Here is a 14,082-nt window from a genome sequence, read left to right on the forward strand (position 1 = left end):
ACACTGCATGTACGCTCTAAACTTGAAATCACCACAAAGCCATGCTGACAGACTGACAAGTGTACGCACTCTCTTTTAATTTGTATACAAAGAGAGTTCTGTTGAACTACACGGAGAATGCTATTACTCAAGTGGCTACGTAGTTTATCGAAAACAGTGCTGAAGGAAAGGTTTCCCGTCAAAAACACGAACATGTAAGTTGTGAGAATAGCGCAAAACTTCTTTTGAGTATTTTATACAGGGTATAACTAACTTTCTAAAGTTTGTAGAGGGTGCCGTGAGCAAGTATTTATGGATAGGAACACTTGTCTCGAAACGTCATTTATCGTGGCTAATTATAAATTATACACTACTGGCCATTAAAATTGCTACACCACGAAGATGACGTGCTACAGACGCGAAATTCAACCGACAGGAAGAAGATGCTGTGATATGCGAATGATTAGCTTTTCAGAGCATTCACACAAGGTTGGCGCCGGTGGCGACACCTACAACGTGCTGACATGAGGAAAGTTTCCAACCGATTTCTCATACACAAACAGCAGTTGACCGGCGTTGCCTGGTGAAACGTTGTTGTGATGCCTCGTGTAAGGAGGAGAAATGGGTACCATCACTTTTCCGACTTTGATAAAGGTCGCATTGTAGCCCATCGCGATTGCGGTTTATCGTATCGCGACATTGCTGCTCGCGTTGGTCGAGATACAATGACTGTTAGCAGAATATGGAATCGGTGGGTTCAGGAGGGTAATACGGAACGCCGTGCAGCTACGTCTCGATCCCTGAGTCAACAGATGGGGATGTTTGCAAGACAATAACCATCTGCACGAACATTTCGACGACGTTTGCACCAGCATGGACTACCAGCTCGGAGACCATGGCTGCGGTTACCCCTGACGCTGCATCACAGACAGGAGCGCCTGCGATGGTGTACTCAACAACGAACCTGGGTGCACGAATGGCAAAACGTCATTTTTTCGGATGAATCCAGGTTCTGTTTACAGCATCATGATGGTCGCATCCATGTTTGGTGACATCGCGGTGAACGCACATTAGAAGCATGTATTGGTTACACGTCTAGGTCACCTCTTGTTCGCATTGACGGCACTTTGAACAGTGGACGTTACATTTCAGATGTGTTACGAACCGTGGCTCTACCCTTCATTCGATCCCTGCGAAACTCTACATTTCAGCAGGATAACGCACGACCGCGTGTTGCAGGTCCTGTACGGGCCTTTCTGGATGCAGAAAATGTTCGGCTGCTGCCCTGGCTAGCACATTCTCCAGATCTCTCATCAATTGAAAACGTCTGGGAAATGGTGACCGAGCAACTGGCTCGTCACAATACACCAGTCACTACTCTTGATGAACTGTGGTATCGTGTTGAAGCTGCATGGGCAACTGTACCTGTACACGCTATCCAAGCTCTGTTTTCCTCAATGCCCAGGCGTATCAAGGCCGTTATTACGGCCAGAGGTGGTTGTTATGAGTACTGATTTCTCAGGATCTATGCACCCAAATTGCGTGAACATGTAATCACCTGTCAGTTGAGGTATAATATATTTGTCCAATGAATACCCGTTTATCATCTGAATTTCTTCTTGGTGTAGCAATTATAATGGCCAGTAGCGTACTGTTGCGTGTTAGTGCAAGTTAATAAATAGAAGAGAAGAGAGATGCAGGCGATATTTACCGGCGTGCAGGAGAGCCGGCGTGTAGGGCCTGGAGAGGAGGACGGCGGACACGATAAGCAGCGCCAGCAGCAGCGCGCCCATCACCACCAGCAGCAGACGCTCCAGCAGTGTGCGCGACTGCCACAGAGACCAGCCCTGCACAACAACACAACACGTGCCTCACTACACAGGCGCTTGCTGCACTTTCGTACATTACAGCCTCTGCAACTGCAGTACCGACGCTCACAAGTATTTCACTATCAGTAGCGCTTGCCGTAGTCGTTGCGACAAATAAGCTGTAGGGGAGTAACTGCAATATAACATTGCGAATGTCACTGGAATACGCACATTATCAGCAGGACCAATTCCAAACTTGTGCTTGAGAACAGTGTATACTGACGTGACACAAGTCATGGGTTATCTCCTTATATCGTGTCGGGCCTTCTTTTGCCCAGCGCAATGCCGCAACTTGATGTCGCATGGACTCCATAAGCCGTTGAAAGTCCCTTGCACGAATATTGAGCTATTCTGCGTCTATAGCCGTCCGTAATTGCGAAATTGTTGCCGGTGCAGGATTTTGTGCACGAACTGACCTCTCGATTATGTGTCATGTTGGGCGATCTGGTAGGCCAAATCATTCACTCGAACTGTCCGGAATGTTCTCCACACCAATCGCCAACAATTGTGATCCGGTGACACGACGCGTTGTCATCCATAAAAATCCTATCGTGGTTTCGGAACGTGAAGTTCATGAATGGTTTAAAATAGTCTCTAACGAGCCTAACATAATCATTTCCAGTCAGTGATCGGTCATAGTGATTAAAATTCTTCTGGGTATTATGAGGCGTCATTGCTAAAAACTAACAACAATAATAGACTAAAACCGACGTTTCGGCCGAATTGCAACGGCCTTCCTCAGGGCACCACTGGTTTTGCATGGGGATAGGTGCTTCTATTTATTACATGTTATCGATGTCTGACGTCACTGTTGTAAAACATTTAATTGGCCCTCTAGTATGATTAGCTACTCAGTCCACTTCCGCGCACACCAGGAGGAAAACTTGCCGACCAGAAGCCGAACGCTGACTGGCGGACAGCTACCAATCGTTAACGATATGGACATCCACGAATAGCCTCTCGCCTTCCATCTTCCGTTATGTAATGACTAGCCAATCACATTAGAGGGCCAATTAAAAGTTTTACAACAGTGATGTCAGACATCGATAGTCTGTAATAAATAGAAGCACCTATTGTTGTGGACTGGCAAGACAGCCAATCCACAATGACGGGTAGCCGAAAGGCACGCGTTTAAGCTCACGCAGGCTGGTGTGAGGTCTGGAACTGGACAAGGTAATTAATATAGCCAATAACGTACGTAGCTGCTGGAATACTTAACTTTAATCCACAATTAGTGAACATCGGTCTGACGGTACATGCATCACAAGATAATGGCGCCTTGCTAGGTCGTAGCAAATGACGTAGCTGAAGGCTATGCTAACTATTGTCTCGGCAAATGAGAGCGTAATTTGTCAGTGAACCATCGCTAGCAAAGTCGGCTGTACAACTGGGGCGAGTGCTAGGAAGTCTCTCTAGACTTGCCGTGTGGCGGCGCTCAGTCTGCAATCACTGACAGTGGCGACACGCGGGTCCGACGTATACTAAAGGACCGCGGCCGATTTAAAGGCTACCTCCTAGCAAGTGTGGTGTCTGGCGGTGACACCACACCTATCCCCATTCAAAACCAGTTGTGCCCTGAGGAAGGCCGTTGCAATTCGGCCGAAACGTCAGTTTTAGTTTATTATTGTTGTTAGTTTCTAACAATGACGCGGCATAATACCCAGAAGAATTTTAATCACTATGACACCGCCCGCGGAAGCCTACGTTCTTATATCAACGATCGGTCAATTTGACCAGAGGACCAAACCCCCTCCATGTAAACACAGCCTGCACCCTTCTGGAGCCACCACAAGCTTGCACAGTGCCTTGTTGACAACTCGAACCCTACCGGCAGCTCTTCCAAACTGAAATCGGGACTTATCTGGCCAGGCCACAGTTTCCCAGTCGTCTTGGGCCCAAACGATGTGGTCACCAGCCCAGGAAGGCGCTGCAGGCGATGTCGTGATGTTAGCAAAGGCACTCGCGTCGGTCGTCTGCTGCCGTAGCCCATTAAGGCCAGATTTCTCTGCACTGTCGTAACGGATACGTCGTACTTCCTACATTGATTTCTGCGGTTATTCCACGCAGCGTTGCTTGTTTGTTGACACTGACATCTTCCCACAAACGCCGCTGCTCTCAGTCGTTAAGTGAAGGCTGTCGGACACTGCGTTGTCCGTGCTGAGAGGTAATGTCAGAAATTTGGTATTCTCGGCACACTCTTGACACTGTGGATTTCGAAATACTCAATTCCCTAACGATTTCCAAAATGGAATGTCCCATGTGTCTATCTCCAGCTACTAATCCACGTTCAAAGTCTTTAGTTCACATCGGCGGCCATAATCACGTAGAAAACTTTTCCACATGAATCACTTCAGTACAAATGTAGCTCCAACAATGCACTACCCTTTTACACCTTGGTTACGCTATACTACCACCATCTTCAACTGTGAATATGGCTATCCCATGACATCTGTCACGTCAGTGTATAACTGTTTCTAAAATATACCAGCATTATCTAGTAAAATACAACGTACAGATTAATAACTCTCTCTCTCCGTCACGTTCATTAGCCACTCAAGCCTACTGCTCAAGTCTACTGCCCAATATATCGACGTCATGCAGCTGCAAGCCCGAAATTTAATGTAATTCTCATTGTGTCGAGAAAGTTTCGAGAATCAAACTGGAGTGTATTCTATAGTTTTGTGTGTGGTGCATTTTGGAATTGCTTGAGACCCGCTATGTTCTGTGTTCCGCACACGTTACCGTGCCTTCTCCAGCGAAAAGAGGAATATGAATTACAATAGCCATACTTTGCACTGCGTAGGATCCTACGGTCTTGGCGTGCATCCGTGCGCCACTGCGGTCCGGTCCCAGGTCGACGGGCACGTGCACCTTCCGCCGACCACTGGCGACAACATCGATGTACTGTGGAGACCTCACGCCCCACGTGTTGAGCAATTCGGCGGTACGTCCACCCGGCCTCCCGCATGCCCACTATACGCCCTCGCTCAAAGTCCGTCAACTGCACATACGGTTCACGTCCACGCTGTCGCGGCATGCTACCAGTGTTAAAGACTGCGATGGAGCTCCGTATGCCACGGCAAACTGGCTGACACTGACGGCGGCGGTGCACAAATGCTGCGCAGCTAGCGCCATTCGACGGCCAACACCGCGGTTCCTGGTGTGTCTGCTGTGCCGTGCGTGTGATCATTGCTTGTACAGCCCTCTCGCAGTGTCCGGAGCAAGTATGGTGGGTCTGACACACCGGTGTCAATGTGTTCTTTTTTCCATTTCCAGGAGTGTATATTTTTACACAGTCACGCTCTCTCCATGTCAGTTTTCGACAAAGTGAAACTTCTATATACAGTGTGTCTCACCTAACTCTGCCACCTCAGATATCTCTGGAACAACAATAGATATTCAAGAACGGCTTTCATCAGCATGGACGTGCGGCAGGGGCTTAGGAAACCAAATATTACGCGAAATTTTAAAACGTAAGCAAACACTATTTTCAACACAAACTTGTGTCTTTTTAAACGGACACCTCCTATTATTTCGTATGCAATCAATAGAATGATAAATCACAAAAATAATGGCGTTGGTTGGATCGCAATACGTCAGTTACATCCCGAGAAATTGCGAAGCGTAGTTGTGGCTTATTGCATTTGCCGTCTTCTAGTCAATATGCTAGCCTTCAGTAATGAAGAAAAACTATATACTATTTTAACTTGTGGCAAATGTCACAGAAATGCAACCGCAGCTGTGACACTGTATGGTGAACGCTACCCAGATCGGCGGTGTCCGTCACATCGCACCATTGCAAGACACTCGCGGAAACAGGAAGCTGGCTCCCACAAAACGTCGACGTACAATGCCAGCGACTGATAATGGAAACGAAATTGCTGTTCTGGCTGCTGTAGCGCACAATCCTCAGGTGGGTGTACGAGAAATTGCACGAGGTGTAGGAATAAGCCACAGTAGTGTGTGCAGAATCTTGCATCGGCATCGGTTTCATCCGTTCCATATCTCACTGCACCAAGAATTGTACGGGAATGACTTTGAATCCCGCATTGCATTCTGTCGTTTTGCACTTCAGCAGTTGCAAGATAATCCAGTATTCCTAAGCAATGCGTTGTTTACGGACGAGGCTTCATTTACAGCTGGCCGCTATGGTCGAGCGGTTCTAGGCGTTTCAGTCCGGAACCACGAGGCTGCTACAGTCGCAGGTTCGAATCCTGCCTCGGGCATGGATATGTGTGATATCCTTAGGTTGGTTAGGTTTACGTAGTTCTAAGTCTATGGTACTGATGACCTCAGATGTTAAGTCCCATAGTGCTTAGAGCCACTTGCATCCTTTGAGCTTCATTTACAAATCATGATAATATGAATCTGCGGAACATGCACAACTGGTCCGTGCAAAATCCCCACTGGATTCGTCAAGTTGCTCATCAACGACAGTTGAGTGTCAATGTATTGTAGGTCCCTATTTTTACCGTGGAACATTGAATGGACCATTATATGCATCAGTTCTTCAACACACATTAGCGCTCCACATGGAGGATCTAGGAGTGGAAACTCGTCTATCAATGTGTTTCCAACATGATGAATGTCCCGTACACAATGCAAAAGTTGCCAGAGACGTTCTAGATGCGACATTTCCAAATAGGTGCATGGGGCGGGGAGGTACTGTGCGATGGCCAGCACGGTCCCCCGACTTGACGCCATTAAACTTCTTTCTCCAGGGCGCAGTGAGAGACAGAGCGTATGAAGAACCCCAAACGACAGTAGAGGATATGCAACATCCTATTACTGCGGCGTGTGCGGCAATATCTGTAGAAACTCTACAATCTGTGCAACACTCTCTCGTTACCCGTCTGCAAACGTAAATTGATGCAAATGGAGGGCACTTCGAACGTATGTTGACGTTACACAGTTTCATTGGTCAAGATGTGGGTGTATTTTCTATGCTGGATGTAATACGCAACAATACAGTTTCTGTGGTAGACAGAGCACTAGTAAATGTGTTTAGCAAAGTGAATTCAAGTGTGTTATGTCTAATTGTAGTTCTAGTTGTCATTTCGTTAGAATAAACATACATTTACAATTTGAAAAACGTAACTTTGCTTTGGACCTGTTACTTGTTTGTTTTTGTGGATTGTGCATAAAAATGGTTCAAATGGCTCTGAGCACTATGGGACTTAACATCTTAGGTCATCAGTCCCCTAGAACTTAGAACTACTTAAACCTAACTAACCAAAGGACATCACACACATCCATGCCCGAGGCAGGATTCGAACCTGCGACCGTAGCAGTCCCGCGGTTCCGGACTGCAGCGCCAGAACCGCACGGCCACCGCGGCCGGCGATTGTGCATACCTTCCCATTGTGTCAGCCCCTGAAATAGGTAGCGTGAGATGCACGCTTGTGTCTCAGGACGTGCGCTAGCTGTGCGCTTCATTTATTTCAAGGGTCAACTTCGCTTCGCAATTTCTCGGGATGTAATTGACGTATTGCGATGCAACCAATGCCATTATTTTTTTTATTTTTCATTACATTGACTGCATACAAAATATTAGGGGGTGTCCATTTCAAAAATACACAAGTTTGTGTTGAAATCAGTATTTGTATACGTTTTAAAATTTCGCATAGTATTTGGTTTCCTAAGCTCCTGCCGTACGTTCACGCTGGTGTAAACCGTTTTTGAATATCTATTGTTGCTATTGTTGTTCCAGAGATATTTGAGGTGGCAGAGTTAGGTGAGACACCCCATATATATCTCAGAAACTGCTGATTCTAATTCACTCGAGTTGCTTTATAATCTGTTTCTGCCCAACAGACACTGCCCAAAAGAACTAGAGGAACATGACTCTGGGTGTCTGCCGGACAGCATTGAGCAATAATTGAGGACTGCGTATGTTCCCATATTACAACCACACTGTACCTTTATCTTTCACAAATTAAGTACACAGCAAAACGTTATTATATTCTCTATCGTTTACATAAATAGAACTGAAATTTCCGACAGGTATCGAAAACAAAGTGGAAACAATCGTTCATCCAGTCATCTTGGGTGCTTTTCAATAGACTTTGAGAGCTTTAACAACGTGTGCACCCTCCGTTAGCGCATAAAACTGCCTGACACTTACGTGACATTCTCCTTTATAAGTCTACGAAGGTCATCCTGAGGTATGCGTTTCGTTGATAGCCCACGTTAGTACTTGAGAATGTGTGATGGAACAGGACGACCACGAAAACTCATCGCCGACCATTTTATTACTTCAACGTCCAGGTTTCACGAGACATCATTGCTGACGCCCACCACATAGGCCCTGGAATTAGAAGGAATTCAGGGCCACCAGCGCATGCAGTAGCCGCCACATGGTTCGGCAGGATCTCTTCGATGCACTGCCTGGCGGTCAGGCGACCATGGACAGCGACAAGGTCCGTGTGGCTGCCAACACTGAAGTCTCCCGACAGCATCGCAGAACCTTAGAAATCTGTCGATTTCCTTGACAACGTTTAGCAGGTACCGCTGACCACAGGTCTCCACGCATGAACACGGTCATTACGCCGCATCTGAGAATATCTGAAATAGTCTGTGAATAACACGTTTCGCCAGTGACGAAATTATCAGGTAACATGGGAACGGTAGAACTGAAGGTGAGCTGCAAGAAGTTGTCTTGTCAAACAGGGTACTTGAACAGGACATCTGTTAGTAAGGTTTTTTTCTCGCAATGTGTTAATTACAGTATGATCGGAGACAGTGGTTTCAGTGGCCCTTCAGAGATCGTCTTTCAGTGCTCTGGCGGTATCAGTACGACACCGCAGCGCAGAGATGGCCAGATATCTCTCTTCACGTGGGGTTGTAATGTGGAGCTTGTTCAACACGTCTTGTGTACTGATCTGTCTCCCTGTAGCGTGTCCATAGCCTACGGATGGTACATGGAGAAGCATTGGCATCTGCAGCAACACGACCGAAAGTCCGTCCTTTTTGGATCGAACAGACTGCCGTTGCAACTTGCACTGCAGTAAGATGTCGTATTGCATGTGCTTGGTTGAATACAACGTCCTCGAATTACAACTGTCGTCTGTGTACTCATTTCCTTCTTAGGGGTCACCTGATACTGTAACGCATAACACAGCCAATATATGGAGAATGCTTTTAATTGTTGCCTACATTCAAAGAGAAGCTCTGAAGCCGTTCAATTAGACCACAGGTACCGCCTGTATCAAAATAGATTTAACATACTGGACGGTGATACACGTGTTCCCCTAATTCTTTTGAACAGTGTAACTACGACAATATCTGTCCATCTTCTGCTCATGTTCCACTGATAATAAACACGACTTCTAATCTTTCGCAAATTCCCAATGTGCAAGGAAATAATCTAGAAGACCTGAAAAGAAATTACTTAATGTGCACTTCAAATGGCTCTGAGCACTATGGGACTCAACTGCTGTGGTCATAAGTCCCCTAGAACTTAGAACTACTTAAACCTAACTAACCTAAGGACATCACACACATCCATGCCCGAGGCAGGATTCGAACCTGCGACCGTAGCAGTCGTGCGGTTCCAGACTGTAGCGCCTTTAACCGCTCGAATGTGCACTTCACTAGAACTTCGGTGAAAGAGACACTTCTAAGCTTTGAAGAAAATGAGTAAAACGAAGGAAGGTTACTAAATTTAGAGATAACTGACGTCTTATTATGTTGATAGTTTTCAGGTTACGTCTAACTATGTGCAACTGATTAAAATCAATTTTATCATGTGATATGCGTATCGTCCTCATTTTCTTGAAAGGCATGAGAGGCAAGACTTGTAGATGCTGCTCCACATCTGTGCTTGGTTCGCTATTTTTAAACCTAAAATGCTGTGCCAGAAAATATTTGAAAGACTGGAAGCAGAAGAACAGCTTGAAAACCAGAAGAGCAAGCGCATGTGTAGAGCAGTAGCTACAAACTTTGCCACTGGTGATGTCTTTCAAAAAAATAAAGGCGAAATGAATAGGACTTGAGAAAATTGGTTTTATTCTGTTGCGAGTAGAAGGTCATAACCTGAAGACTTCAACATATTACACGCACCGGCAGACAATAAACGTTAACGCTGAAAAGTGAAGTAATTAAACGTCTCAAACTGTGGATTCCTGCTAAAAAATGGTTCAAATGGCTCTAAGCACTATGAGACTAAACATCTAAACATCAGTCCCCTAGCCTTAGAACTACTTAAACCTAACCAACCTAAGGACACACAGCCATGCCCGAGACAGTATTCGAACCTGTGACCGTAGCAGCAGCAATGTTCCGGACTGAAGCGCCTAGAACCGCTCGCCCGATTCCTGCTAAAAAGAAGCAACTTTCGATGGGTCAGCTGATACCTGACGTATCTAAAGGTTAAGATGCGATTGCTCTCCCATGCATTTATAGGGATGAGGATATGAACCAGGAAAAGATTGATTATGGAGAAAATTGCATTATTTGTGGTGGACAAGGGAAAATTGCATTATGGTTAAAATGTTTTATTTACAAGCAAGGTGCCCCTTGTCACATGCATCGAATAAGGCGAAATTCAAGCGAAACACGTCAATGGAAAACCGATTATTGTTGCTGTTTGTAAGTCAAGAGTTTTTACTTGTGTTTTGTTTTCTCAGTCCCTAAAATTAAGCCTTAATACTACCTACTACTGAAGTTGATCGTTGTCTTTGTCAGTAAGCTCACCTGACGGCGCTTATCAATAAAAGAAAATGATGGGGATAAAATGATGGAAACTAATCGATTTTGTTTAATATTACTTTAAACTATATATTTCTACGAATATTTTTAAATTATGAAATGCATTCGCAAATTGCCAATACGATTGTATAACCGTGCGATTAACTAGTAACATATGGAAATTAGATCCGGACTGGGACTCAAACCCGGATTTCTCGCTAAAAGTGAACGTTTGCCCTAATCGCCTCTGCCACCCGAGCGGCCCTCCAGAACCGACCAAAAAACTCATATGTTCTAGTGTGTATCTCCTATAGTGCACACATGCATGCATGTCCGAAGGAACATTGCATCGAACTATACATGCACCGTAAAATGCAGGCACTCCTATTGCATTTCACCCCAGATCAGGGCAATCTGACGAGCAAAACAATGTCTCTCCTTGTGCGGGAATCATACTATTTGTATGCGAGCACTATGCGACGTAGACACTTGGGTATATGGTAATCTGGATCGGTCATGGAAGAGTGATCAGATGGCCGAGGCAAGGTGCTCTTCTCGATTCCGATACCAGCGTGACCTGATATTTGGTGGCCAACTACAATAAATGAATAGCCAGACACTCCATTCCATACGTATAGCAGATTCTCCGTTATGTCCCCAGTGACATCTGTCTGATACAGATGAACACCGTCTGGGATGTGGGTCCGCCATGGAGGTGTCGACGTTGACGAGACTGATGTTGGCGAAAGGCCCCCTACAGCAGTGACTTTAACATCCCCTCTTGTCCCAGATATGACATTTTATCCACATACTAAGATGAATGCAGTGATATGGACGAAGGGCCTGACCATATTACATCTTCACCGTGATTATGACAATCAATTTCGCGATTTTTGGACCTTCCTATTGGAACGATTCATCCGAGCTACCGCCAATACTTCGCTAAGTATCTCGGTAGTGTCTTCTTGGACCCTTCCTACAGCTGGGGTGTGCCGGGTATGAGAAGTTAACCTTATGTGAATATTAATTTAACGGAACGGATCGGAACAAGTGACAGAATCATATGAACCCTTTCTTCGTGAATGATGAGTTAGAAGACTCCATGGACATGTTGATCGATGGTAACAGTGTGCGTCGAGTCTAATGTTGGTTCCGCCAGAAGGGCGGTCTTTACGTTCTATTTATGATTTAATTTTTTTGTTGGTTTGTCATCTTTTTATTCCTGGAAGGGCACCATTGTAAGAATAAAGATATTTTGTTTAACCTGCCTTTCTGCTCTTTAAAAAACAAAAAAAATATGGTAAGGCGACCGCTAGCGGAAAAAAGGTAGTTAAAGCGACCGCTCGCGTTAACTGGGAAATCCGGATCCGAGTCCCCGTCCAGTACACATTTTCATACGTTACTAGTAAATCGTATAGCCCTAGTACAATCGTATTCGCAGTTTGCGAATGCATTTCATAATTCACTTATGACCGAAGGAACACTGTATCGAACTATACAGTATTGTTAAGTACACTGCTCTACTGAATATTGTGAAAAGTTTCCTGCCCAACCAAAAATTATTAAGATCAAAAATATCTCCAGATCGTAAGTTCTGTATCTTACTCGACCTTAGCCGGCCGGAGTGGCCGAGCGGTTCTAGGCGCTACAGTCTGGAACCGCGCAACCGCTACGGTCGCAGGTTCGAATCCTGCCTCGGGCATGGATGTATCTGATGTCCTTAGGTTAGTTAGGTTTAAGTAGTTCTAAGCTCTAGGGAACTGATGACCTTAGAAGTTAAGTCCCATAGTGCTCAGAGCCATTTGAACCATTTTCTTTTACTCGACCTTCCGCTAGATACTAACCCTACAGATAAGTTCTCCGTTTCATCGTAAAACCCAGCTATCAGAATAAGTCGTTGGCAGATTCACCAACATTAGCTGTAAGCGCCATAATGTAGTACCGTCTAAATTACGTACAGATCGGTCTATCAAGCTGGAGGCATGGTTGGAATTGTTGGTTGGTAGCATGTGTGGTATTATAAGATATATAAGTGGAAACCGGCCAGTGAAGTGGAAGACTTGATGTAATCACTCCGACAGCTACGATAGGATACGTCTTCCTCTCCCTTCAACTATCTCAAATATTCCATCGTTAGATTGCTGTTTTTAGTTGATAAGCTAGTTTCTAAAAAAACTATATCCTTTCTTGTTATATACTTACATTTGCAATTTATAGTAACAAAGGCATGGTAAACGTATGTATAAAATTCCGTTCAGTTAACTGAAGTATTACGTCAATGAAGTAATTCCATTCTTTGCTACGTATATCCTCAGTAGAAATACAAAATTAAGCAAATTAGAGGTCTACCATAGCTCCCCACACGATGGGCCAAAATAAACTGCTATAAAAAGTAAGAAAAATAAAAAGTAATACAAAGTCTGTAAATAATTTGAGACAAATATCGCGACGGTTCCTTCAACAAACCCACCCATGTTTTTCATCACCTTCTGTGATCAGTTGAAATAACGCTCCGTTCTTAATGGTCTCCACGTAGGCGGGAAGCGATACTCCAATATTTCTACGAGCATTCGCTTATAATGGAAATTCAGAATGATTTCTTTGGTCTTGGTGTGGGAATCACAGCAAAGCTCAACAACACCAATTGGAAACTCAACAAGAACACTATACATCGCTGATTCGTAAAATAAAGAGAACGTAGTGTCTAAAGCAAGTCAACAAATTCTTTGCTTCCTCGTAGATACAACAAAGCCGTCGGCTGTATCTTCTTGGTGTACCATGTACTTTGGACCTCAGAATTTGTATAACATCTTCAAACAATGTTTCCGGAATTGTCTGGAACATCTACATACATCTACATCTGTACTCCACGAACCACTGTGCAGTGTTGGCAGAGGGTACGTTACTTAGCACCAGATATTAGGGCTTTTTCCCTTTCCATTCACGTATAGAATGCGGGGAAAACGATTGTTTAAATGCCTCTGTGTGTGCTGTAATTAAATAATTTAATCTTATCCTCACGGTCCCTATGGAAGCGATATATAGGGGCTTTGTCGTAAACGTAGCATTATTTGCCATATTCAAGTGTTTGAGTATTCCTTTCAACAGACAGATATGTGATGCTATAAGCTTCTTTCTGAAATAGTGTGAAACCCGCAAAGGATTACGGGTCCTTTCAGAATGATACGAATAATAGTTTCTAACATGTTCTAAGATACTTTTATTCTGGGGGCACAACAAGTTTAGAATTCCTGGCTACAGTGCACGTATGAACAGATTTTATTTTGTATCGAAGGACTTGTGGACGCAGAACGTCACATTTGTAGAACTTTTGTAGCGTCAGTCGTGTATCTGACATGCGTTCTAAGCGTAGTTACCAGTAGTTACCAGGTTTCATTACGAGCAATGCTTGGACTTATCTGCAGGACACTGTTTATTGTCCATGTACACTCCTGGAAATTGAAATAAGAACACCGTGAATTCATTGTCCCAGGAAGGGGAAACTTTATTGACACATTCCTGGGGTCAGATACATCACATGATCACA

The 14,082-nt window shown here is 44.6% G+C and overlaps 1 protein-coding gene across 3 annotated transcripts in view; it reads right to left on the minus strand.

Moving 5' to 3' along the window:
• LOC124721627 (endothelin-converting enzyme homolog) overlaps nucleotides 1-14,082 on the minus strand; it is a 416,974-nt gene that overhangs the window by 175,550 nt on the left and 227,342 nt on the right. For all 3 annotated transcript variants that reach the window (XM_047246685.1, XM_047246686.1, XM_047246687.1), the window contains exon 3: nucleotides 1,691-1,826. In XM_047246685.1, the coding sequence (XP_047102641.1) occupies nucleotides 1,691-1,826 (136 nt within the window). The remainder of the gene's footprint in view (nucleotides 1-1,690; nucleotides 1,827-14,082) is intronic.

Source organism: Schistocerca piceifrons, chromosome X (genome assembly GCF_021461385.2).
Source record: "Schistocerca piceifrons isolate TAMUIC-IGC-003096 chromosome X, iqSchPice1.1, whole genome shotgun sequence".
Classification (NCBI taxonomy): Eukaryota; Metazoa; Arthropoda; class Insecta; order Orthoptera; family Acrididae; genus Schistocerca; species Schistocerca piceifrons.